This window comes from Paramormyrops kingsleyae, chromosome 14 (genome assembly GCF_048594095.1).
Source record: "Paramormyrops kingsleyae isolate MSU_618 chromosome 14, PKINGS_0.4, whole genome shotgun sequence".
NCBI lineage: Eukaryota > Metazoa > Chordata > Actinopteri > Osteoglossiformes > Mormyridae > Paramormyrops > Paramormyrops kingsleyae.
The window spans coordinates 10053165-10078313 of NC_132810.1; the positions used below are offsets into that span (position 1 = coordinate 10053165).

General features: G+C 44.5%; 2 protein-coding genes across 3 annotated transcripts; one reads left to right on the forward strand and one right to left on the reverse strand.

Moving 5' to 3' along the window:
• Positions 1–793: 793 nt before the first annotated feature.
• Positions 794–10708, reverse strand: actr10 (actin related protein 10). Its single transcript, XM_023828548.2, has 13 exons — positions 10503–10708; positions 7004–7076; positions 6830–6912; positions 6466–6574; positions 6140–6247; positions 5679–5746; positions 5488–5567; positions 4087–4122; positions 3744–3823; positions 3551–3624; positions 2973–3054; positions 2330–2531; positions 794–1458 (listed from the first exon to the last, which is right to left on the reverse strand). The coding sequence occupies exons 1-13, from the start codon at positions 10577–10579 to the stop codon at positions 1277–1279; spliced, it is 1254 nt and encodes a 417-aa protein (XP_023684316.1). The 5' UTR covers positions 10580–10708; the 3' UTR covers positions 794–1276.
• A 1087-nt stretch (positions 10709–11795) lies between these two features.
• Positions 11796–22334, forward strand: LOC111852358 (armadillo like helical domain containing 4). Of its 2 annotated transcripts, XM_072699279.1 has the most exons (9): positions 11796–12032; positions 12926–12967; positions 13468–14920; positions 15411–15830; positions 15928–16071; positions 16144–16317; positions 19557–19588; positions 19917–20054; positions 20310–22334. In XM_072699279.1, exons 3-9 carry the CDS (start codon positions 13528–13530, stop codon positions 20376–20378), a joined length of 2370 nt encoding a protein of 789 aa, XP_072555380.1. In that variant the 5' UTR covers positions 11796–12032; positions 12926–12967; positions 13468–13527; the 3' UTR covers positions 20379–22334. The 2 variants fall into 2 exon arrangements, with proteins under 2 accessions (XP_072555380.1, XP_023683983.1); XM_023828215.2 differs by lacking the exon at positions 12926–12967.
• The last annotated feature ends 2815 nt before the right edge of the window (positions 22335–25149 follow it).

Consider the following 25149-nt stretch of genomic DNA (forward strand, 5'->3'; position numbering starts at 1 on the left):
ATCTCACCGGACACACCCACCCACTCCGCGTCCATCTCACCGGAGACACACCCACCCACTCCGCGTCCATCTCACCGGAGACACACCCACCCACTCCGCGTTCATCTCACTGGGGCTCTGCACCGGTGGACCCAGTACAGGATTTCAGGCCAAATGGCCTTCGGTGCAGTTTCATTAGAGGATATTCATTTTCACAACTGCATGTCGGATCCTTGTCTTTATGTATTTCGGTTTCTAAGAAACACGGCCTCTTTTCTGACCCCCATTTACAAAATCCTAAGCTTGCTTTTCAAATGGATCAGTGGTATCCAACGGTCTGTTTCAGTTGCTTTTCAAGACTCTGTGGTGGCACAAACAATGTTTAATGTGCGCCAAGCGAATCTAAAAATTAAAATGAGAGTTTTCTGGTTTTTCCCTATAACAAACAGCAAGACTACCGTGTGAAACGGTAATTTTTTCAGTCAGACAGTCTTTCCAAGTAGCTATTTAGGCAAAACAAAAGTTTACTTCAGTACACGCCAATACTGGGTTTCATTCAAGAATTCCCCCCTAGGATCAATAAAGTTTCTTACCTTATTACATTTTAATCTACTGGAAACACCAGCACAACCAGCTGGTTGCTGCCTGATATGACTGCTTCTGTTATTTTTGTTCTCTTTTTTAGTTAATGTTTCACTTTTTAGTTAATGTTGGTCTGTAGGTATCGCTGCATAACCAGTGGTCAAAACCAGAAACAACCAATGAAACTGTTGTTATAACTTCATAAAGTATAAGGAAAAAAACACTCAGCAAGTTATATTTGTCGGGTTTTTTTTTTTTGTTTATGATTATTTCAATTGCGAAATACTGGGCTGTCCATCATTATCACTATCAGACACTTAAATAAGTCACACATTTCAAATTAGTTAGTTATACACATAGTAGTGTTGAAAACTGAGAAAGAAAAACGTCAAAATGTTTTTAAGATTATGACGCAACAAAAAGTTTGTCCACTGTGCAGATACATTTACAATGCTTGACTGACTTAGGTCACCCCCCAAACGTCAAGCAAATATGAAGTACGGCAAATCTGTAAAATATAATTTGTAATGTTTACTAAACTAGGAGGAGCTGATGGTTTTTCAGCACAGCGCTATAGTGACTGCTCAGTCAGCAATATTACCTATCAGGCATGGGTTTACAGTTCAGCCAGGCTGGTGGAATGTAAGGGGGGGTAATCTAGCAATGGCGCTCAGTGTCAGGAAGCTCACAGCTGGGGGGGGAGGGGGGATCAGGCTCACTTCTCCGTGGAGAAGGCTCTCTTCATGAGCGGGGGCGCCGTCTTTCCGGTGTCGTACAGGGAGTCCGGGGGAGGGCTGCTGAGGCAGCACCAGTCCGGCGTGCGGCCCGTCTGGTTGTACTGGTCCCGGGAGATGGAGCGGCTGCCCAGGATATCCTGCAGAGCCCCGAATATCGCACCTGAGGAGGAGGAGGATGAGGAATGATGCAGGAGAGTCAGCTGTCCATGTAAAACTTGACCCTGCAGTATCATATTCTACCCAGTCATGCACTAAATTGCTGATGGGTGAAACACAATGAATGAGAGCATTGTTCTGTTACTGCAGACCAAGCATAGAGACACACCTAGACACGGTGAGCGTATCTGATAACCACCTGGCATTTCACTGCTGCTTCCAGGCAAACCATCGGCAAATGTCTAAATGGACATGCTATATACCTAAAGGTCCATATTCTCATTCAAGTATAGATTCAACATTCAAGAGATTGCAGAAGTGGAAAGTTCAGGTCCCAAAATTAAAAATTCAGACCAAGATTTTGTTCCAACCAACTAGCTGAGTACTCTGTGACTGTGACTCTTTATACTCAATTGGTTAGTTGAAACAAAATCTTGGTTTGGATTTTTACTTTCTGGACTTGAACTACCCACCTCTGAGAGATTGTCTTGGCTTTATGTGACAAGTGCACTGCAATGCTTAGCTGTTCAGCCACACCCAGTACAAAGATAAGTATACAAATAAAGTACAAGTAGCTAATATTCTATTAGATATACAATAGCACAGCCTATTTTGTTATTAAAACTATACATGGTTTGATTTGTAAATAATATTATATAAAGAAGCTGCAGAGAAGTGAAAATACTGGAGGTTTTTTTGAGAAGTAAAAAACAGACTGGAAATGACCCCAAAGTGGAACCATTCCAAGCAGATGAAGTTCAATTAAGTCTTCAAGACAGGGAGGCAAACTTGGAGGGGGAAGGGGGTCTTGTAAGCAAGGGCAAACGGTAGAAGACCTGGAGGCTGGCATATGGGGCAGGGCAGGGGGTACGCACCTCCGAGCCAGGCTGTGCAGTTGGGCTTGGCCGGGGGGCTGTGCAGACGGAAGGTCCTGCTGGACAGCACCTGCTGGTACCGCGGCCTGTCTGCCAGGTGGCGGATCTCGGCCAGGAGCCGGTGCAGGAAGCCGGGCAGCATGGCTGTGCCCCCGATGACCACCAAGTTCTCCGCCAGGGCCTTGCGGGTGTCCATGGGGCACTGCGGGGAGGGCCGTCTACATTACTGGGAGGCCGAGAACCGGAAAATAAACTTGCTCACCGTTCCATTAACGACTTAAGGAACTTCTGGAGTCCTGCCACGAATGACTTGAAGGCACCCCGCTGGATGTCACTCCCAAAAGGATGCGATTGTTTAAGATCCGTAATCAAGACTGCTTGGCATCGCTTCCAGCTCTCCAGGTAGAGCAAGAAAGACTACCCCAGACCTGACCTGGGGCGCTGCACACGGCCTGGGGCCGCCTATCTAAGGTAACTTTGAGCTGGGCTCTCCATTACCTGCTTTTCCTCTGCAATCTCTCAGACAAGTACAGAACACTCCCAGGAACACCTTTAGCGAAGATCTCGTTATGCATCAAAGTCAGTCACATTTTCAGCTTTGTAGAATGAACCAAACGCTTAACAGAACATACTGATCTCCTACCTTGACCAGAGCGTCGAGCATTAGGGTGGCTACGGATTTCTCCTCATTGTCCTGTTCGAACAGCATCTCGATGACAGAGTCCCTTCAAGAGTAAGCAAGACTCCAATAAGGAACATACACGATAAATGTAGCCTAAACACAATGCTCATATGAACACTGACCACAGTCCGCAAGAGTAGGATTAACCCACAGAGTGCCACAGACCCTTGGAGGGACACTGTCCTGCTGCATATTACTCATATTCAGTCACACACTGTGGAAAATTTAAAGTTTCTGCTTCAGCTGAACTGCATGTTTATTGGACTGCGGGAGGAAGCTGAATCACAGGAAGCTGTCCCCATAAACACCGGGAGATGATCACAAACACACAGATTGGGCCCATACTGTGTTGTACAGTAGTTAAATACAATAATAAGTAGAAATCTGTTTTCCAATTCCAGGTGCATAAATGCAACTGTAATATTTGCATGTAAACTTGCAAAAGCTTTTCATTTTTAGAATACAGTGAATTTACATAAAAACATGAGTGTGAGGTCTTAAAGCGCTCCCATTGGTCGGCACAAATAAAGGGAAGTCACCTGATCGATCCTTTGATATGTATAATCTTCTCGCCATCTAAAGGATAATCCACTTCAGGAGGTGGGGCTGGCCGCTATGGGAGCAGGAAGACACCAGCCACTTAAAAGCATCGTCAAAACCTATGCCAGTCAAACAAACTCCTTAAACAAGAAGTCATTTGAGGGCCCAGCTTTGTTCCCCGCTTCCCCCTACCTCTGCTGTGCCCTCCAGGTTGAATTTGGCCTCCTGGATCTTCAGGCCCCTCTGTAGATCGCTCACGAAACAGGTCCTGACTGAAAGAAAGAACAGGTATGACATATGAGGTCCACAGTAAATCTCAAATCTGAATCCCCCTCTAATTCTTATGTGTATTGTGTCATCATTATTATACTAGACCAAATCTTCAGCAACACTTAGACAAGCTTGAAATGGCACATAACGTCAATGCAATGTTTTAAATGCTATATGAACACTCAGACAATCCGTGTTGCCTGTTTAGGCACTCTCTCTACACTAGGCTCCAAAGGCACACGCCTTCCTGCTCTCGTTTCCCCACCTTTGATGTCTTCCACAACCTCTTCTGGAATGGAGCCTGAGAACAGCAGACAAAAGGAATCGATGAGAGACGAGGAAGTAGATCCTATTTCACAGGCGTCGCTCTCCATTTTCGGATTCATACACCTTCACTGATCTACTCATTAACAAGAATGTACAACTATTTAATTTGGCTAAATGAATGTGGCTGGAGACAGTTGAGGGGCACCTGCAAACAGCACTTGATGGCTAATTGTGCCTGGTTGCGAGAGGAAATGGAAGCCTATTTAATTAGTACAGCCACAAGGGGTCCTTTTAGGTACAGCTAGGGTGGCCACCATCAGCGCCCGTCTCATCTGTGCGGGGTAAGAGAGCCCGTGGGACAATGGTTGTCAACTGCCGGAGAGCTACCGTCACATGGGAGGCAGCAGAGAAGCAGAATATAAAACACAGAAGGATCCATAAAAATAGATCATGCTGAAATGGAGTCCGCTCAGAAGATGCAGGAGGACTGCATGCCTGGAGTTCTGAAACCCAAACAGATACTATGATACACAATGAGCTGCTAGGAACCAAACCAAATCATTACTAATATATGTATTTGGGTTGGCAGTATTAAATAAACTGAGACCCAGAAAATAGCAGAGCATGCCAAGCACCAACAAAAAGGATACTGACAGAACAATTATGAAACATATTTTGGAAATTCACAGATACAATTATCACTTATGTTGTGGAGGCAAAATGTAATCTTCGGAAAGGAATGTCCAGAATTTTTTGGCAGTATATTTAAACCATGAAATGCCTCATTGAAGAAAACCCTTCAGCTTTCTTTTGGACCATTTCTAAGTGTTCATCTGTATCCTATTACGCCACTATTAATATGTCTATATACAGCCAAATAGTTACTTTGTAGCAGTGCAGCCTCTAGGGCCTCATACAGGTGATTAGTTTAGTCAAATCTAATTACACGCTGTACTAATTCAAAATGTTCCAGTACTAAACGTACAGGACGGTTTGTTAATTTTGCATTTACTGACAGAGGTGTACATTCCACCGCTGAGAAACATCCAGCTTGCTGTACAGAAACATTTTATCCCTGCACAACAGTACAACAAATGCTTAAATTCAGGCGAGAGGTTATAATAGTTGACAGGCTATAAAGCCAGCACTGATTAAGAATTATCACACACCGGTGGTACTGGACAAGATTAACCCACGCCCCACTGAATAATTCAATGTTTCCCATTGGGTTATACCTTGTGAGTGATGCAGCAGGTTCCCACCCACTGAGGGGTTTAAAGCTTTATTCTACCCACTGCTATTAAAAAAAGAATTTTCCCATAGTTGCTTGTTTACATATCAGACTTCTGCTGCACACCCACCATAAAGCTTAGTGGACAGAAGGGAGCTGCGCACTTACCAATGACCGCTGGCAGGCTTTGTCCTGTGCTTGAGGCCGTGTCCACAGTGCACTGCTCGACAAGCAGGGTCTCGAGCTCCCTGCGGATCACACACACCCACAGTCAGCTCAGACACTGAACGCTGGCAGTCAGCTGGCCCCCACAGAGGTCACCTTGAGCAGGAAGGGCAGAGATACACAAGCAGGCTTACTTGTGAATGGCCTTCCCTCCCATCGGCAATGCCTCCCAGGCAGATAGAATGGGGATACCTTCATATATCTGTTTAGCGTTCAGGGTAGATTATACTTTGCCATTTATAAAGTTAACACTGCAGAGAGCAATTCACACTGGGAGCTGTAATTCCACCTGGCACTGAAGTAAAGCTCATAGACCTATGAGCAAGTCTAATCGGCTGCTTCAGTCAAGATTATACAATGCAGCACATTCTCACACAGCAGCCGGTGCAATGTGTAGAAATTAATTTGAAGCCAATCAAAATACAATCATTCTAAATTTGGATATGGGGAACTCAAAATTAAACTCGCCCTCATCTTCTTAGGAGGAGATGTCTGTCTGTTAGCCTGTATGTTAACCCTGTAAAACAATGACTGGACTCTTTGTGCCCATCAGATCTATGGGGCAGCTGAAGCCAGCACAGCAGTACAAGGATACAGGCAGCACCAGGGTCTCTGCGTAGCCACAGTCCATCACCAGGGCAGAGTTGATGCCCAGTGTCAGGACTGACATCAGGTGACTGGGGGCAAAGAGCACTGATGGGACCTGGGGACAAAGGAACATTAGGCAACTGCCGCACAAAGAAATTAACTTCCATCGCAACATATAAAAACTGCCTATTTGTGCAAATAGGTATTTATATAGGAATGACTAGGAAGAGAACAAATGCAAGCGTTCAAAAAATATAATTCCCTGTCCAACATGCCTGATCCTCATTAATACAGAACATATAATATTACCGGGTGACACATGGTTTCCAGTACCTCAAAGTGCTTGAATAAAACTTTGGTGAGGGTGTCCCTGAAGTGGGAGGGGCAGAGCACTGACTCAATAACAACAACTCGCCGGTCCCGCGGGTTCACCAGCAGATGTCTAAACATCGAGAAACAGTGAAGACAAAATTTGTCAGTGACTAACTCCAGTATCACGGTGGCAGTGGACTGCAGTCAGTTCTGGAAAGAACAGGCTGTTGCTGATGGTTAGACTGAGGACAGCATGCAGGTCAATCATACATCACTAAATCCTGATGTCAAATCCAGGCCAAGCAAATCGCTGAACTGCTCGGCTAATTAGTATTGCTAGCAATTAAGTGGATATTAAAGGACACAATTAAAAGACATTATTTACCTGAAGTACAGCATATGAATGAACTCCTTGAGGTTGGAATAGAGCTCATCGGTATTTATGTGGTACTGGACAACTTTAATAGGCTGTATAGCAAGGAAACACATTCACATGATTTTCAGAACAATGTATGGATTAGAGAAGAAAAAAAACAAATGGTACAGCAAGCAGACTGACCTGCTGGAGACCTGGCTTCTGGATCTCACTTGGAATTATACATCTGGGCCCTGTCTCACCTGCAAAGCCACATCTGTGCGGATTAAATAAAAGCGATATCAGATCAGAGGTGTAAAGTAGCAAAGTAAAAATGCTCTGTTACTGTACTTCTGCATTTGTACTTTACTTGAGTATTTTAGCAACGTTTACTTCCACTTCACTAAAATTCTGAGCCAAATAATGACTTTTTAGTGATATATTCTGCAGGACCATCATAACTCACCCAATTATAATTTTTTTTTAAAAAGCCTACCGTTGCATGCAGTGCATTTGACATACGGCTGCAGGATTCTGCGTAACATATGAATTGTGATTCCCCACCCCCCCACTATTCTTGAGCAATTTTATTTCTTTATATTTTATTTTGCACTACATATTATCTTTATGATTAGTGTGGTAGCTCTGAGACTAGAGATCTATGCCAGCAATCAGAAGGTTGCTGGTTTGAATGCCAGGAGTGATCCTACTGCATTGGGCCCTTGAGCAAGGCCCTTAACCTGCAATTGCTTCATCCTGGGTATAATGTTAATCTACATCCAGCCCTACAAGGAGGACCTTCAACTTACAGGGAAAATTTAGGGGTTGGTGGAAGGATTGGCACTCCAGCCACCAGTGGGGAAAATGATCTGTAATGTCAGATTCGATTTTTCGGGGTAAAATCCTCTTAAAGATACTGCTGCTTCTGGGATGTGCACTCTAGTGTTCACAAGCTGCAAGTAGACATGCGAAATAGAAGCTTTGCCACACGGATTTCCAAAATGTAGGATGGCATTACAAACAAACAAACAAACAAACATGTTTTATTTGCCATTGGTACAACTACATTGGAATGCTTCTCTTTGCCTACCCCATCTTGCTCTCAATAGCTTGGGGGTCACAACGCAGGGTTAGCCAATGTGCAGGGCCCCTGGAGTGGGGGGGGTTAAGGGCCTTGCTCAAGGGCCCACATACATGTGACTGTTCTGCTGAAACCGGGGCTTGAACCAGCGATCTTCTGATCATGGGCACAGAGACTTCCCACTGTGGCATTCACCGCCCCGGCATAAAATTCATAAAAGAAGTGCTGCCTAATGATTATTACGCTATGACACTTTTGGGAAACACACCCCTGTTTTATGGTGCAGAATGCTCCCTCCAGGCAACCTTTGTGCAGTGATGCTTTTGGGAAATGCCTCTCTTTTGTAACACAAAAAAACTGTTATTCTTTCTACTATGTTAGCAATTAGGAGTGTATATGTCTTTTGGTTCGGTATGAAAAAATATACTGAACAAATGCAGCAAATGCGGAATATTTTTGTGTTTCCCCCGAGCAACATTCGGAAAGGGGCGGATGAGGCCGCGCCGCTACTCATGCGCTCGTACATCCTAATGTGAAGCTGGAAGTTGTTAATATGAATACAAGTGCAGTACAGATACTTTGTGTAGGCAGTGGTGGCTTAATGGTTAGGGAAGCGCACTTGTAATTGAAAGATTGCAGGTTCGAATCCCTGGCCAGCAAGGCACCGCTGAGGTACCCTGAGCAAGGTACTGCTCCCTGGGTGCTGAATTAGCTGCCAACTGCTATGTCATGATAACACATATGGGTTTAATGCAGAGGACACATTTCATAGTTGTGTGTTGTGGTGCATCAAAAATAACCATCCATCACTAAATTCAAAGTTTTTAATGCTGCACCCTAATGGATATTTATTTTGTTATGCTTTGTATTTTTTGGAGACAATATTTGTGCTGCACAGTTCTAATATGAAGCTGAGAGCTAATAATATGAATACAGTACAGATCAGGTGTACCGTTGTGTGGCGTTACAGCCCCAGTAGCAATGGTCAAGACTATGAGGTAGCTAACTAGCTAATGAAATAAAAAGTATTGGCATATCAGTATCAGCTAATATTAATTAAAAATCAAGATATCGCCATAGGTCAGATGTGCTGAATTAAAACTTCAATATTCAAAGTCAGCAGCACCAGATCGAAAGATGCAATTACTGCTACTAAAAAAAACTGAATAATGATACTTCATTAATCCCCAGCAACCTTTCAATCACAGGCACACAACTTTAGTCTGCTGAGCCAAACACCACCAAGATGACAACATTCTAAGTTCAGCCATTTTCTGAAGTGGAGAATAAGAACCAGCCCATGACATGTTTGTAATTCATTATCAAATCTGGCCCACAGACAGATCTTTTGTCTCCCACAGATTAAAAAAACGATGTAACAGCATTTTGCTCATCTATGCCGACAACTTAGTACTGGTTTGTTTATACGTTTTTCTTTTCTGCAGAGTTAAAGAGTTGACTTCGATAATTTCCACTGGCTTCTTCTCCGGGTTTAAAAATTACAATAAAAATGTTGCAAGATTCTACTTTCTTTGTAGAGAATAGGTTTATAATTTGAGTAATCATAATAATCGTATCACCGATTAATTTAATTGAATAGTGATAGGAATTAAACATTTCTGAAGCATCAAGTGGTTCCCTCAATAACTACAAACGTACTAGTTCTTGCCAAGGATTTACAAGCCTATCAATAACTATTACCAACAAGTCAAACTGCAATGACATCATTCTAGGATAGTTAGAGTCTAATTTTAATTATTAGTTTAAACGTAGGGTACTACAATTATGTCGGTTACATTTGTTACTTCTAACGTATTAGCGACGTTGCAGACGGCAGACAGCTATAGACATCAGTATGGCTATCAGCTTGGGGTCACAGTACTGTACAATTTCAGTATAGCAGGAAATTGTTTATTATTAAAACTGCAAACACAACAAAGGAACGGATTTGCCAGATTAAATGGTGTTTTCAGTGTAGAAAACACGATCTGCGGTTTCATTTGTGGACAGACTGTGAATCCACATTAAAAGACATTTTATTAAAAGCTTTCTTTAACTACCTTCGATTATACCGTTTTTTTTTAATTTAGAATAGAATAGATCTTTATGGTAATGTTTTTAACAAAAACAACTAAATACCGTTTAGCAGCTCTAGGATATTCAGCATGGACAATGACATAAGAAATATAGATTTACATACGAACAAACAAAAACAACATAACAGTGAAATAGTATGTACCGAAGTACTGGTGCAAAATGATAACAACATAAAGGGAAAATGAAAAATATGAGTGACAGGGAGTAATGAACTTCAATATCTATATAAATACATTGCGACCTCGCGTGGAAGTCAACAGTTGGATATCATAAAATACATATACTTAAATACTCCAGTTTAGGCCAAAAGCTTCATTTTCTTTTACCAACCATCCATTCTAGTTTATTTAGTATTTAATTAAAACCCGTTGCGACAAAACATTTAGAATGCCAATCTTCTTTAGAAATGAACGAAATAAAAACGACTCATGTACAATTAACTATGACTAAGGAAAACATAAAGCCCCGGAAAAAAACGGATATGCAGAATAGAGACGTTAAATGGTGTGCGCGATATTTACTTACTTTGTGTATGCTGACCCCAGATCAATGACGACAGCGGTTTTCTCCCCGCCTGTTCCCAATCCCTCAAACAATGGCATGTTAGATTAAATCTTTAAATTCTTACTCAAACCTTAATAAATAAATCAATGAAAGATATGAGCACTCCCTCACACCGCTTCCTAGCTCTCTAACCGAGCGAGCAGGGAGGGGTCCTTCTTGATCTGACAGCTCTCTCATAGTCCCATAGTCGTCCATGGCGTCAAAAATCTGCCTGAGTAAAATTAAAATACAATTTAAATCGCTCGCGTTGTATTCTCACCAATATTTTAAATGGAATATATCCAACTATTGGAGATTTTAATGTTTTGAGTATATGGTTTTTTATTGCTAATGTCAGGCTCAAATTTCCATAGAAGTATCAGGCATCTTTTTAGGATATTAAAGGGAACGCTAGGCAACGGTAACCTCTGTACAAGCGATGGAAGACAGTTTGAGGGAGTTTCGTATGTAGTATTACCATGTGGTAAAATAAAGGCTTATCTGTTAAATCATTATATCGTTTCAGAGGCATAGTCCTAATGTCCTGCAGGAACACGGTTTTCAAACTTTCTTAAACCAGGGACTCCCAAATCAAAACAAACTACAGCTACGGACACTCTACCACCAGTCATCACTTAAGATCTGGACCGCGGAGGAGGCTTTCATGTTTCTTCATTTTTAGCTCAGAATGCGTTGCATAAACCGAACATTAATGCAGATATTCTGTAAATTTATTATAAGTATTAATTGCATTATAACCCCATGTTGAAAATCCATTGCTATTTGTCCGTGGTTGACTTATTTTGGCATTATTCATGTATATTAAAAACTTTTGTTTTTAAATTAAGAAACTACTATTAAACAATTTTGTCTCATAATAATCAGAAGAAGTAATGTATCAAATTTTGATTGATTTCCTTTAGTGATACAAATAAGAGCAAATCACAACAATTTTTTGAGACCAGAACAGACCGTGCTGGCATGGTAATTCTATTGTAACCCACGTTTTTAGGTAGTGTGTCTGAGACAAAATTATCACAATTAAACACAAGGCACCCTAGTTTCTTTCTGTTATGCAATAAACACGCTAGAAACATATATATGTCAGTTCTCCAACCAAGTAATATATATATATATATATATATATATATATATATATATATATATATATATATATATATATATATATATATATATATATATATATACATATACATACACACGCACACACACACACACAGGTACATACACACAGAGACAAGCACATATATAAGCGAATCGGTACCATTGCGCCGGTCCCCAGCCGTCACACTGACGCACGCACACATGCACACCATCGCAGGACAGCAGCGGACCAGGCGCCGTCCAGCCTGCGGGTCCGCGACGCCTGATGAGAGTCTGTCTGCGCATAAACCCGTCTGAAAGGCATCGCGTGCCCGAAACGTCGAAAAGCAACGCCGCTGTCGATGCTACGAAGTTAGATGAAATATACGAAGATTCAGGCTATGACAGGTAAGGACGACGGTGTTTGCGTAAGATGCGGCACATATGTGTCGTTGAAATTTCTGGTTTGCTTTGCTGGCAAACCCAGGACAGTTAGTTATGAGGCGTCATATTTTCCACCGTTGAATGTAATTTATTAAATAGCTGATATAAGCAGTGCACAATGCTAATGCCGCTCAAGTTAGCGCTGGGCTTAACACGACACACTGCCATGTAGATCTGTGGAACTACATGGTTTTTATTTTTGTGTAATTTTGTCGTAGAATTGACTTGCTAACCGGTCCAGAATAACTGGTTGTAAGATGGATGGATGGATGGATGGATGGCTTGATGGAATTGTACTGTATTCATTTTACCAACGCAAATTCAGCCTTGCACTCGAAGATCATTGTGAACATGGGTTGGAATTTAACAGCAGAAATAACAGCAACAACAACAACAACAACATAATAATAATAATAATAATAATAATAATAATAATAAAATAATCCCACCATAGAATAATGAGGAAACAATCCTGGGCACTGGGGTGATAATTATTCCCAAAAGTTGTGCTTTGAAAAGATTATCTAAGCATCGGTATTCTTTATTCCAGAAAGATCTCATGTAATGTACAGTATTTCAGCTAATAATCATTAATGTAGGTCTTGCTGTTGCTACCATTATTGTTACTGAAGATGACATAAGTGTGACAGATCAAAACTTCAGGGTTATGCTAAGCTCTTAGCTGTCCTCTGAGCAGGGTACCTGCGTGTGGTGGCCCATGAGCAGCAGGGTACCTGCGTGTGGTGGCCCATGGGCAGCAGGGTACCTGCGTGTGGTGGCCCATGGGCAGCTTTTATGATCCTTCTGTCTGTGTCAGTCTGACTAATGCTCGTTGTGTTACTTTGCATTTGTTTTAGATTCCATTCCAGAAATACAGTGTCTTTTTAATTCATTTATATGTAAGTATCCTAGTTATGTCGCATATATATATATACATATATATATATATATATATATATACACTGTATATATATATATATATATATATATATATATATATATATATATATATATAGATGATGATCATTATTATACTTTTATTAGTTTTATTATAATTACATTGCTATACAGTGGTTTATTTTGCTTCAGTGAGTAAATGTTGAGTGCTGAAATGGAGAATTTTTAAAGCTTTTAGCATTTCATTTTTGCAGTGCTTCTGGAATGCTGCGTCGGGCTTGTCCAGTGAAGTAAAGCAGCTGCATCAACAGAAGTGCAGTTTATCCACTAGACTAGAGCCACAGCACTCTCTGAAGGGAGCTGCTTCCAGTAAAATGTCATTAACACCAGTATGTTTACACAAGGCCTTGCATGTCATTGAATGAATGTTTAATACATGGCAGAGCTGGCTATATTTTAATGACTTGATGAACTTAAAGTCTCTCCTTATTTGTTTTTGTAGGTGTTTTAATTGAGACTTGCCCTTGTACACCTTAGCTTCATGTCCACCTAATCGCGAGAGATGGCTGGTGCTCTACCCCTCCAGCTGTGCATCCTCCTTGGAGTTGGTCTTTTGGGCCACTCTGCACCACTCCCGGCTGAAGGATCTAGGACCCTGAGTAGTGACACTTCAGCAGTGAAAACCACTCAAAGGCCAGCTGAGGAAGCTGTGGTGGCACAAGACCTCACAGAGGGCAAGTATGAGGGAGAGGACACTCTCAGTAAACCTGCCGCTGCACCTGTCACGTCCGTGAGCCCAACAGCAGCTCCAGGTGGGCTATCACAGAGCATCAAGCCAGCCAGTGAGATGGGGAGATTTCCAACTGGGGAGACCAGCTTCCAGAGTTCAAGGTCGGTGATGGAGGGTGTCTCTCTCAGTTACACCGAGGATCCTATAAGAGCTACAGTGGCGTTGGGCTTTGTTAAAGAGATACTCTTGAGTGACCACGAGAGCTCACCACTGCAGACACAGGAAGAGGGTGATGACCAGGGTGGTCAAATGTTGGAACAGTACATTGGAACTGACACGTATATCCCAGTTCCAGGAATGAGCCTGAGTACAGAGCCAAAAATGGGCTCGGCTAAAGGGATTAATCAAGAAAGTCTGTCCCAAGGAGCAAAGTTGAGTATTGGGTCCTTGGCGATAAATACTGAGACACCAGATATTTTGGATTCCACTGACCAGGGTTTGCAGGGCTCTCTTGTGCAGGTGGTGGCTAATGACAAAGCGGTGCGGCACATCTCTGCAGTCCCTCCCGTGCTACAGACCCTACAAGCAGAAAGGGAAATGGCCCTTTTGAGAGAATCAGAGCGAATCGCCAGCAGCGAATCACATGGCCCAGTTCCTGCCTCTGCAATGCCACCAGGACTAGTGCCAAGTGGCCCACAAGAGGCGCAGATGGCCTTTTCAAGGAATGAGGGCCCAGAAACAGACTTGGATATGGCGAGCCAAGCTGCGGGCCAGGCTGGGCATGGAGCGAGAACCTTAGAGCCGGGACAAGACACTGAAAGCCAGCTCTCCAAGACAGAGGAAACTGGGATTGAGGAAAATTACACTGTGGCAGAGAGAGCTGAGGAACTTGCTACAAAGCACCTAGATGCCCTCTCCCGGGAGGTAACAATGGTCAACGACACAACAAAGAAGAATACTATGCAGTCAGGGCCTGAAGAAGAATCTGGGGCAAGACATGGTGCACTGCTGGATGGAATCCAGCTTTCAACTGCACCAGCAGCATCTCTGCGGGAGAGGAGCGCTGCTCCATCTCCATCCTATCCATCCACTTACCTTCCAGCCAACTCTGCACCTAAACAAAGTAACTCAGGAGAGACCTTGGCTTGGACAGGCTCCCAAAAACAACAAACTGGCCAAGTTCCTACACCTTCCCAGATGGACGTTTTTTTGCCCCAGAATGGAGGTAATGGTTTTAATGGAGTGAGGTCTTTCCAGACAAGTTGAGACAGGATACTGTGTTCCTCAGTTCATAGCCAGTATCATGATGGGTAGCCAAGGTAGAACATACACGTGGTGTTCTGAATTTCTGCAGGGCTAAGATATTTCTGTAGGGCTAATTCGTTATGGCAATGCAGGATATTTTGGGGGGAAAATTGATAAAACTAGCAGGGTCCATGGAGATGAGAGTTAGCCTTTTAGGATTCTCAATTACCACTTAATTTTGTACGCCTTACTCGAAATCCCACCCGGCCAAGTGGCATCCTGATTGGTTGCTGTTTTTGGCTCAGCACTGGAAACAGGACTGGGAACCTGTGACAGCTCAGGTCTAAACGGGGGCGAGGCCGTGGCATGTTTTGCACATCCTGGGGGGTCTGAAGATTTCGAGCAAGGTGGCGTCCAGGTTTGAGTGGCATGATACCGTGTGACTTTCAAAAAATCTTTGTCATCCACAGTGGGAGACATATTTGACATTGCACACCCATCCTCTGCACCCCTGCGATCTGGACCGGAAGCCACAGCGGGGGAGGAACCCCCAGTTTCAGATGGGGGGTCTCTGAATCAGGACATGGACCTCCCACTCATATTTGAGCCACTGGATGGCCCCTTAGACGGGATAATTACCACTGGCACCCCCTCCATTCTGCAGTCTCCCCCTACAGTACTAGCAAGCTCAGAGTCCTCGGAAGTGATGACTCCAGATTTAGACCCATCCTACTCTGCCTCCTCAAAGACTGTGCCTCCCACCGTGCCAGAGGGGCCCTTTGTACCTTGGCAGATGTCGGGAACTGAGATCTCTGACATAGTCAGTCCCTCTGTGCTGTCGCCCCTCACAGCACCCCCTCCAGGACCCCCACTGGAGTATGACTCTGTGGGTGAGGAGATGCGTTTAATTCCAGCACATTCATATGTACTGTTATATCTTATGATACATATGATTCATGTTTTTTCATTTCCTCTTTACTTCTATAGAACTGGGCATGACTACAGAAGCTTTTTCAGATGACAGTGAGGCTCCCAAGAGTACAGAAGGTTCTTTCCTTACAACTATGGCTAAGACTACCAGTCTGTCATCACCTAGAAACAAGTCTGATCTGGAAGAGTCAGAATCTGAAGGTATTGACTCGCTCCAGGGAAAACCCCTCAGAACTTGTCTGTTTCTAAAAAACCCTCCAACTTTCCTCACAGAAGAACACGACGATGAGGATGAGGAAGATGAGGACACGGAGGATTCTGATGAAGAGGAGAGCCAGGAGGATTTGGTGGAGACTCCCACACCAACCCCGGTGCCTCACACCTACAGCCATGTCCCTTATCACCTCTACTCAAACTCCATATGGGTGCAGCGCCATCAAGGATTAGGTATGTACAGTATGCATGACTATTCATGGTAAGGAGTCAAAAAAGTATTTGTATTTCGGGAGAGTCTATTCCTGTCTTGGGCTTTAATCTTTTAAAATAGCCACAGGTCAGATCTACTTACTTCATGTACTATTGGTCTTGAGAGTTCAATCTTCCACAGGTAATTGAGGCACATATTTTAACCAACAACATAACTGCAATTTGAACTCTGTCCACTAGAGGGCTGCAGAGTCTCACATATTCCAAAACACACGAGACAAAACATTTTGGACCTCGGAGTGCTGTAAGGCATATTCCAAATTAGGCTGATTAGGCACAGTCCTTCACGTGACTCTAAGAAGAACATAACAAAGTCATTGCGACATGTTAATGGGGTCTATGAGGCGTACTGTATATCATTGCTTTACTAGCCCAATATCAACAATAGAGGGCACTAGGGGAGAACAGATATTAATGTTAATTCATATATGTGTTTAAATACAGTTTATGTATTGGACTGAACCCTGTTAGGAGACATGCGAATTTGGATGGAGCAGCACCTCTAGGGTGCTTGAGCATCACTCTGGTGTAGAGCTTTGTGTTGGAGACCAGTGCTGACATCTTCTACACATCGGCCTGCTGCCCTGAAGCCTCATCGATATGACAAAAAGGACTTATGTCATACCGTAGGTGGGGCAGCCTTTCGGGAATGTGACAGTCTCCTCAATCCCTGACTTATCAAAATCGATGAACCGTCTGTTTTCTTTACAACGCCATGCTTAATCTGACTGCTTGGTTGACTTCAGGGGATTGTGGGAGTAAGTCTGTAATAATGATTGACACACCGTCAATGTTCAGTATCCCCAAAGGAAGGGTAAATGAAAGCCGACAGAAGAGCCGGCTGCCTTGTGGCTCTGCAGGGCCGATGTCCGCCAGCCGCGGTCTTGAGGACGAAGGGCAGCCCCAGCTGATCGGCTTCTATTTGCAGGCTGCGTTTTTTTTTTGCGGGTTCAGCACCAGACTGCAGGATTTGGCCGACTCAGCTAGACCTGCTGGATCGCGAGGAACGCAAACCCGTGGCAGAATACGGCCATCCTGCCTGACATGGGACAGCTGTCACGGTGCCTCTGCTGAGAGGGATGCAGAGCAGTTGAGATGTTACCTATGGGCTTGTGTCCCATTTCCGAGGGACAGTTTCGCTTCTGTGAGTTCGCTGGCTGGGCGTTTGCCGGGTCCCATCGGTGAGCGTGACAGATATGCAAATGTGGGCGATGACGAGTTATTCTGTCCCGGGGGAGCAGCTGACAGGTTAGTCTTCAGCAGATTTAGTCTGAACAGTAATCAGGCCGTGCTTCACTGTGCAGTGCCAACCAGAAGAGTATGAGCTGTCTGTCTCTTTTCTGTCATCCAAAAGCCTCCTGACCAGTATTTTCCATACATCACACATTTTTATTCGTGATGGAACATTTCATACCTCCCCTTTGCCAGATTTGGGGGGGAGGGGTGGTAAAATGTGTAGAGACTCAGAGGCTTTAGTGAAAGCAGCGTCCCACTGTGAAGCTTGGCTCTGCGGAACAAGTTACAGTCTGGGCCCAGTTTGTAGTGGGTCTACACTGCATCGGCCCCTCGGAATGAGAGCACAAAATGCTGTTCCAGGCACCATGGCAGGAAACGAATAGCAGCTAGGGTGGTCTGGCAGGCCTGAGCATTAAGTGTGGGCCTTCGCCAGTCCCAGTTGGTGCCGCACACCATGTGGGATCTGTCTGCAGGCCGGGCCCAGTGAGCGGTGGGTCTAGGCGGCAGCTGCCTCTCCGAGTGGAAGCACTAAGGACTTTTTAAGGCACCATCTCAGAAAATGTCAAGCCCCCAAATAAATGCCGAACGTCAGGCCCACCGAGGCTGTCAGCCGAGAGTTTTACTGAAGACGTTACTTTTTGCAGCAGAACCCAATCCGATCCAAAGCTGACCAATGAGGGTGGCCCGTCAGGCGTAAGCATTAAGAGTGTGACGTCGGCAGTCCCACTTTTTGCTGTACACCTTCTATGATCTGGTTCCAGGCTGGGCTGCAGGGAGTCTGTTGTGTGGATGGTGGCAGCATATCCCTGAACGAGCTTATTAAAGGTTTGTGATCCTGTACTAGGAATTGTTGTTGTTTTTTTTTTTGGATTCTGACCCCTGTTTTATAAAGATCTTAACCTCTAACCTCGAGTGATACATGTTACTTAAGATGGCTTTTATTTTTTTGGGAGGAGTGAGATTAGAGAAGTAGTTAATGGAATAATGACCACAGGGGTATTCTAAATCCCGGGTGTGCCGTTAACCTTGCCCTTGCAATGGTCTCTGTGCCTTTTACAGTTAAGTAACTTGACAACAGTGAGGAACCGACCTGCATGGGTTTGCCTGAGGGTGGGTGACTTCTTATGCAAGGACATGAGATTGGGGCGCTTTTCTGTCTTCCTTTCTGGTCTTTTCTCCGGAGGAGCGACTTAGGTCACTTATTTCCATTACCATTGTTGAAGCCTCGGAGGCCCAAGACTGAATTGTTTTAGAAAGCAGCGGCGGAGACATCAGATGTAATTGCGTCACTTAGACGTGATTTTGCGGCATTTCTTTCTCATCTAAATTTAAATTTTCCGGTGCTGCTCCCAGTGTGATGTTGGCGCTTCTGAATCGCGGAGAGTGGAAATAAAAACAGCTATCCTTCACCCATTCTAAAAAGAGGCCCATGCCCTGTTTCTCCTCCAAGTTTCTCGTTCACCCTCCGCCATCCATCACCTTGGCTGCAGGAACAGCAAATGCAAAGAAATTGGCTAAAATTTGCCGCATGCTTGTTTGGCCTCTGGGACGCTCATAAATTCCCCCGCCTCTGCAGCTCCGCTCCTGCTCCCTCCAAACCCCGAGAGCCTACTTTCTGCACAGCAGAGCAGCAGTTTCACCCGCGACTGTCCCAAGTGTCTGAGAAGCGTATAAAGTGAACCACCCCCCACAACTGCCTACAGGGGCACACCGAAAGAATAGTGCACTTGCTGCGGCATGTCAAGCGGCCACTGAGTAGAGCACTAGCAGTTATCGTCAGTGGAAAGATAGGAATGTCAATGGAAAACAAGATGGCACCCAAAGACTAATCGAGTCGCCCATATTAACGGTAACCGCTGGTCTTGCACTGCGCCTCAGGAAGTCTCTTTCCGATTGGCTGCTCAAAGCATCCTTGTACTTCTGGGTAAACAACCCAACGAGCACTTCTCTATCCTCTCTTTCAGTGCGCAGCTGGGTAGAGAAGATTCGTGATAAGGTTAGTACACATCCGCCAGATTTGTAAGATTAGTACACATCCGCCAGATTCATGATAAGGTTAGTGTTCATCTGCCATTTTCCACAGAGGATTGGTCCGCACGTGTCCCTCAATGACCTTTTAATAGTCATTTTCTTCATATAAGTTTCATCTGAGGTTGAAATAAACTTATGCTATCCACCATTTCATTGCCCTCTACATTAATAATTCAAGCAGGTGTGGTGTATTTGTGCATTGGCACCAGATCTTACACTCTTAAGTTGCAGCCTGGAAGTGGCGCAGTGCAGTTTAAAGCTCACCCCCCCCCCCCCCCCCCTCGCTTCTGCAGGTGGGCTACGTGTCTGGGATGTTGGCACCGGTGGGCATCGGTATCGCTGGGGCCCTCTTCATCCTGGGGGCTCTTTACAGCATCAAGATGATGCACCGCAAGAGGAGGGATAACAGCTTCAAGAACCAGCGGAGGAAGGTGAGGAGGAGAGGAGAGACGGAAGCAGAAAGGCTTGCTGATCCGCAGAGAGGCTGTTTTTTTGAAGTTAATGGGAATTTGAGGGAGGGAGAGAAACAGCAGAAGGCCGGGCAGGCAGATAGCTTTACTGCAGTGGGGGGCCAGGTGGAGGTGGTATAAAATCTTATTCTCAGTCTTTTTGTGGACTGCCTGTGCTGTGTGGCTGCATTCCTGCCATGCCCCACGTAACACTTGTCGCGTGACTCGCATCTTCAGAGCCCAGAGACAAACAGCAGGCAAGACCGAGCCATGCTGCTAGCTGACAGCTCAGAGGATGAATTCTAGTACCGGCAAGAGGATGACAGCAGCCATCCCAGGACCGCCATGGCAACCGCAGAAGAATCCTTCGAACAGGCTCCCACCGTGGACCGTGTACCTGCATGTTAAACAAAAGAACTGATTCTGAAGAGGTTCTACTTCCGTCCTCCTCCATCATTGTGAGCAATTGTGATCGTGGGCAGAGCCAAGACAGCAATCCCTTCCAAAAAAGAACTCTGTAGATCCGAATGGTGTGTGTAACACTCATTTTGAAACGCGGCTTCCCACTGCGTAAACGATCATGTTGGATTGCCGGGACTGAATTTGATGTCAAAATTTCCTTAGTGATCTTTTCGGCGTTGAACGCCTCTTCACAAGTAATTCACACTATTAGCGGACTAACCAATGGATGCTGTCTTTGGCTGACTAACAAGGTCCAACAACCTCTTCTTTTTTGGACAAGTATTGTTGGTTGGCTGTGGTGTCACCATCAAATCCACAGCTGCTGCATGAGCCTTGATGTTCACGGCTGATACGTCCCTCAGACGGCAGTTCGTTCCAGGTGTTTATCTTTAATTCTCAGATTCTCTGCCGAGTTTGCTTGTCGTCGTAATTCATTTAAACAGGCGGGACTGTCTGGTATATATACTGTTTTCCGCAACACATGTACAACTATGACAGACTTAATTGGCATATTCACATGGCTGTATTTGCACACATGTGCTGTGATTTAACTTCTCGAATGCCAAAAGGCACAAACTCTTTTGTGATGTATACAGGCGTATTATCTTGTGAATATACTGACACAGTACAGGTTCTGCTTTTTGTAAAGCGACAGTATTTATTATACAATCATTCACATGGACTTTACAATGACAATCCGCCTTGATCTGCATCATGAGCTCATCTCGCCTTAATGTGAGACTCTGTATGTTTCTTAAACAGCTAATCTGTATGTGTGCGATTTATATATCAGTGTTTATCGCCGGAAGCTAAAAGCTAAAAGTATCTCACTGGTTTCTTGGACAGTTGTACATATTTGCTGTAATTACTCTCTTGAATGACAGGAACTTGTTACCATCCTACAGCAAGATCTGAAAGAGCATAAAATTCTTTTTAATATCCTTTAACAGCAAATTTTATTAAAATTACAGCATTTATACCATTACACCATTTACCACCTTTACCACATACTCTAGCAGCACATTGGTGCACTTGACAGTTTTAATACACCCATCTATTTTCTCCTGGCTTTCATTTTCCCCTGTAGAAAACAGCTTCTCTTTGTACTGAAATGTGTGTGTAGACAGGAGCCCTGGAATAATTCCTGTGTATGAATTCATTACCCAGTGTTGTTTGCTTTGTATGGCTGATCGTCTGAGCTCATACATATAGAAAGACATACAGGGATGGTAGAGCATGGCTAAGTCTCTAAAGGTATCACAGAAGCTATGTCTTAAAGTCCCTTTGGCCATCAGGCCCTTAAATGTCCCAGCGCTTTGCTTCTGCCTTAGGATATAGCAAGGTGCAGGAGTTGAGTTGTGTGACACTTGCTGTCCAGGAAGTTGGTCACTGATGTCGGGCACTAGTGTCATTTTCCGCCTGCTGGACGGTGGCCCATGAGGGTCACACTGCACTTTGTGTCGATGCCGCAGACTCAAAAACCCAAACTGGTTTTTCGGATGTGCTCATGCAAACGTGCACATGGCTCCCTAACATTTTCCACAATACTGTCCTGACACTGGCGTACTGTGACGTTTTCCGTGTCATCATGCACCCGCCTCGTCCGTTTCTCCTTATTGCAGGCTGGATCAGCACAGGTCTCTCGGGACGGTCACGGGCCCTGAATTTGCTTTCACTCGCTGCCCCAGGCTGTGCGGCTGCTTGTCATGCTTAAAAAAAGGTCATCTGCGTGCGGAGTCGCTACCGTTCTCCGGAATGGTCGCATTGTCAGAGTTCTGTAAATAAACAGCACGGAGCCAATAGGATTTCAGCAACGTCGTCATTCCTGCCATGAACGACAAAAGCCCAGGCCCCTTACGCAGAAGGGCACAATCGATTAGCCTTCCTTTGGCGCTCCAACAAGGGCATCTGAAGACACAGCTTCTATTTTTATGGGTTTTTTTCTTGCACTTAGTGGCTCTGACGCTCGAGCTCCTCCCGCCGCGCCGTGGTTATGAGGCAGAGAAAGCTAAAGTCATCTTTGCACGCATTACTGCACGCTGGTCTCCGAAGATCTCCCCTAGCTGGCTCTAGCGGGGACGCAGTCAGCAGCAGAAGCTGATGTAACTAAGGTTTATGGGCATTTATAGTGACATTAAAATGTGGGACAGGCATAGGAAATGTCTCAGGAGATGCACGTACAGATGAAAAATGGGTCTTTCAACAGGCCGCAGAAGTGACTCCACGTATTTTTTCAGTATGACTGCGAAATGTGAGGCCCAATGCCATTTTCCCAAGTTGTTGGGCGTCTCGATTTGGCCCGTCGTATTTGGAATGGTGTCATGTCACAATCCGTCATGCACACATGCTGCTTAAGGGCGTTGTAGGTTTGTGTTAGTGGCGCGATCTCGGAGCTCTAAGTGGGTCGTTCCCAGAAATGCCACCAGCCTCCCTGCGTCACGTCCTGCCGGAGACCTTCTCGTATAAGAGCAGCCTCAGTCGCTCTGGCAGATCCGTGCCCATGTTTGCAAAGGCAGGGCAGCCACAACGTCAGACACGTCACCTTCCTGTTGATACCTAATTTTACATTCCGGTGGGATTGTGTGTCTGTGTGTGTGTGTGTGTGTGTGTGAGAGATTAATGATCAGACAGCTTAGCTAAGCTAATGTGTGTCCCCTGCTGTAACGAATGCATTTGTATCGGTCTGGCGTCACTGCCTTGGCAAGTAATGAGACAAGCTAACTATTATTAATGTAAATGATAGAAGGGGGACATTGAGCAGAGGAGGACAAGAACAGAGCAAAAGGAAGTGTGGGAGAGGAAAGAGAGCTGAGAAAAAGGAGAGATGAACAGCTCACTTGGTGGTTAAGAACTTTGATCGATAACTAAAAGGTTAAAGGTTTAAATCCCATGAAGAGCTTTGGTGCTGAATCCCAGAATGATATACTTAGCTATAATTACTTTAATACATCTCCTGGGCTGCAAAAATATGTCAATGTAAAAACCAAGCAAATCATTCTGAACAAAAGTTCCTCTTAAACAGTAAAATGATGGCTTTATCCTGACAATGTAACATCTGTAACAGCAATAGACCCACAAAAAAGTATGAATCCATTAGTGGGACTTAGTCACAGATTATAAAAATCTGGCCATTGTTAGGAGCTCCAGCGACGGTTGTCTGCTGCTTGGTGATGGGGACGATATCGACCCCTTTTCACTCACCAGCTGACTTTGGATCAGTTTCCTATGGTGATTATCTGTCTTTCAGCCTAGCTGGGGCCCAAGTGTGTGCCCGCTCCCTCCATTTAGAGCTCCCGTCCTTCTAATTACATCTCCGTTATAATTAAACATTAAATATTTATCAGTCTTTCAGGTACGACCTTCCCAGGGTATGCAGCTTCCACAGTCTGCCCTTCTATATATAACCCAGAAAGTCTCTTTTATACAGCTTTTTTCCCCCATGACCTGTGGAAAGTAATCTTTAGTGCACATGGAGTATTGATATTGAGATGGCATTTGGCAGTGTAGTCTGCGATCTCTAAGGTGACCTACTGACGGTGATTGAGGTGGTGCCTTAAACTCGTTGGTCTGGTCGGGGCGTCCTTCTCAGCAGAAAAACACAGGGCTCACATTGATTTGTTTTTCAGTGCACAAACTCTTAGTGGTCTAACTCTGTCTGATCTTCCGCTGCCAGACAGGATACACTGTCAAGGTTACACCACGCCTGGCCCGGTCCGATTGCCTCCAGCCGACAGCTCCATTTATCTCGAGGACAAGTCAGGCGACCCAATCAAATCCACTTACTTCGTTTAATAAGGCTTTGGAAGTTTCGTACCGGCACAAACAGAAGACCAATCAGCAGTGGTAAATGCAATTACCATACCACAAACACATGGTGAGAAACATGTGATGAAATATAGAGAAATCCTCTCGTGTTCCAGAGGACATGGTGGGAGGACAGTGTCAGCAGCAGAGTCACCCAACCAGGCAGGTCCGTGTGGAGAACAGAACCTGCGGTCGCCTCAGAGACATTTCCTTTGGTTTCTGTTGCCAGACATAGCAGCTTAACGGTTATGAACAGAATCCTCACTGCTCACATAATTGCAGGTGAGCATTTGATTCACAGAAGAAATCGAAATGAGTCAAGTCAAAAGCACAGGGCAATATTTTTGTTAAATTAAATTTTTACTATAATTTTAGTAATTCATTACTAAATCGGGGGCAGCCGATGTTAGTGGGTTCCCACCCCAGCTGTGTATATCCCTGTGACATCATGGGGTCTCCCCCCACAGAAAAATATGCTAAGGTGAATCTGAGTTACCAAATTGTCTGTAGCTGTGAATGGTGTGTGTACCCTGCGATGGGTTGGTGCCCCAACCTGGTTCCAGGCCTGTTGCTTCCAGAATAGGCTCCGGACTCCTGCGAACTTGCTAATCCTTTCTAACATGGATGGTGTGACTGTCCATCAGTGCGCATAGAGAATCATCGAAAAATGGACTAAACCCCAGAAAGAATGGCAAAATAAGCAGCCAGCGATGTCACGGATGTTCCCCTGACAAAGCTGTCTGATAGGTGGAGGCCGTACGTCCAGAGGCACACCCTATCACAGAGCTCCTCCGTTTGCAAATGAAACGTA

Excerpts from the sequence above, each read along its gene's own strand:
- LOC111852358 (XM_072699279.1), top strand. The coding sequence starts at position 13,528 with ATGGCTGGTGCTCTACCCCTCCAGCTGTGCATCCTCCTTGGAGTTGGT. Across the intron at positions 15,831-15,927 it reads ACTGGAGTATGACTCTGTGG|AACTGGGCATGACTACAGAA; the intron begins GTGAGGAGATGC and ends TTACTTCTATAG. Across the intron at positions 16,318-19,556 it reads GCAGCGCCATCAAGGATTAG|TGCGCAGCTGGGTAGAGAAG; the intron begins GTATGTACAGTA and ends CCTCTCTTTCAG.
- actr10 (XM_023828548.2), bottom strand. The coding sequence starts at position 10,579 with ATGCCATTGTTTGAGGGATTGGGAACAGGCGGGGAGAAAACCGCTGTC. Across the intron at positions 6,913-7,003 it reads AGAAGCCAGGTCTCCAGCAG|CCTATTAAAGTTGTCCAGTA; the intron begins GTCAGTCTGCTT and ends CTTGCTATACAG. Across the intron at positions 1,459-2,329 it reads CTGCACAGCCTGGCTCGGAG|GTGCGATATTCGGGGCTCTG; the intron begins GTGCGTACCCCC and ends CCTCCTCCTCAG.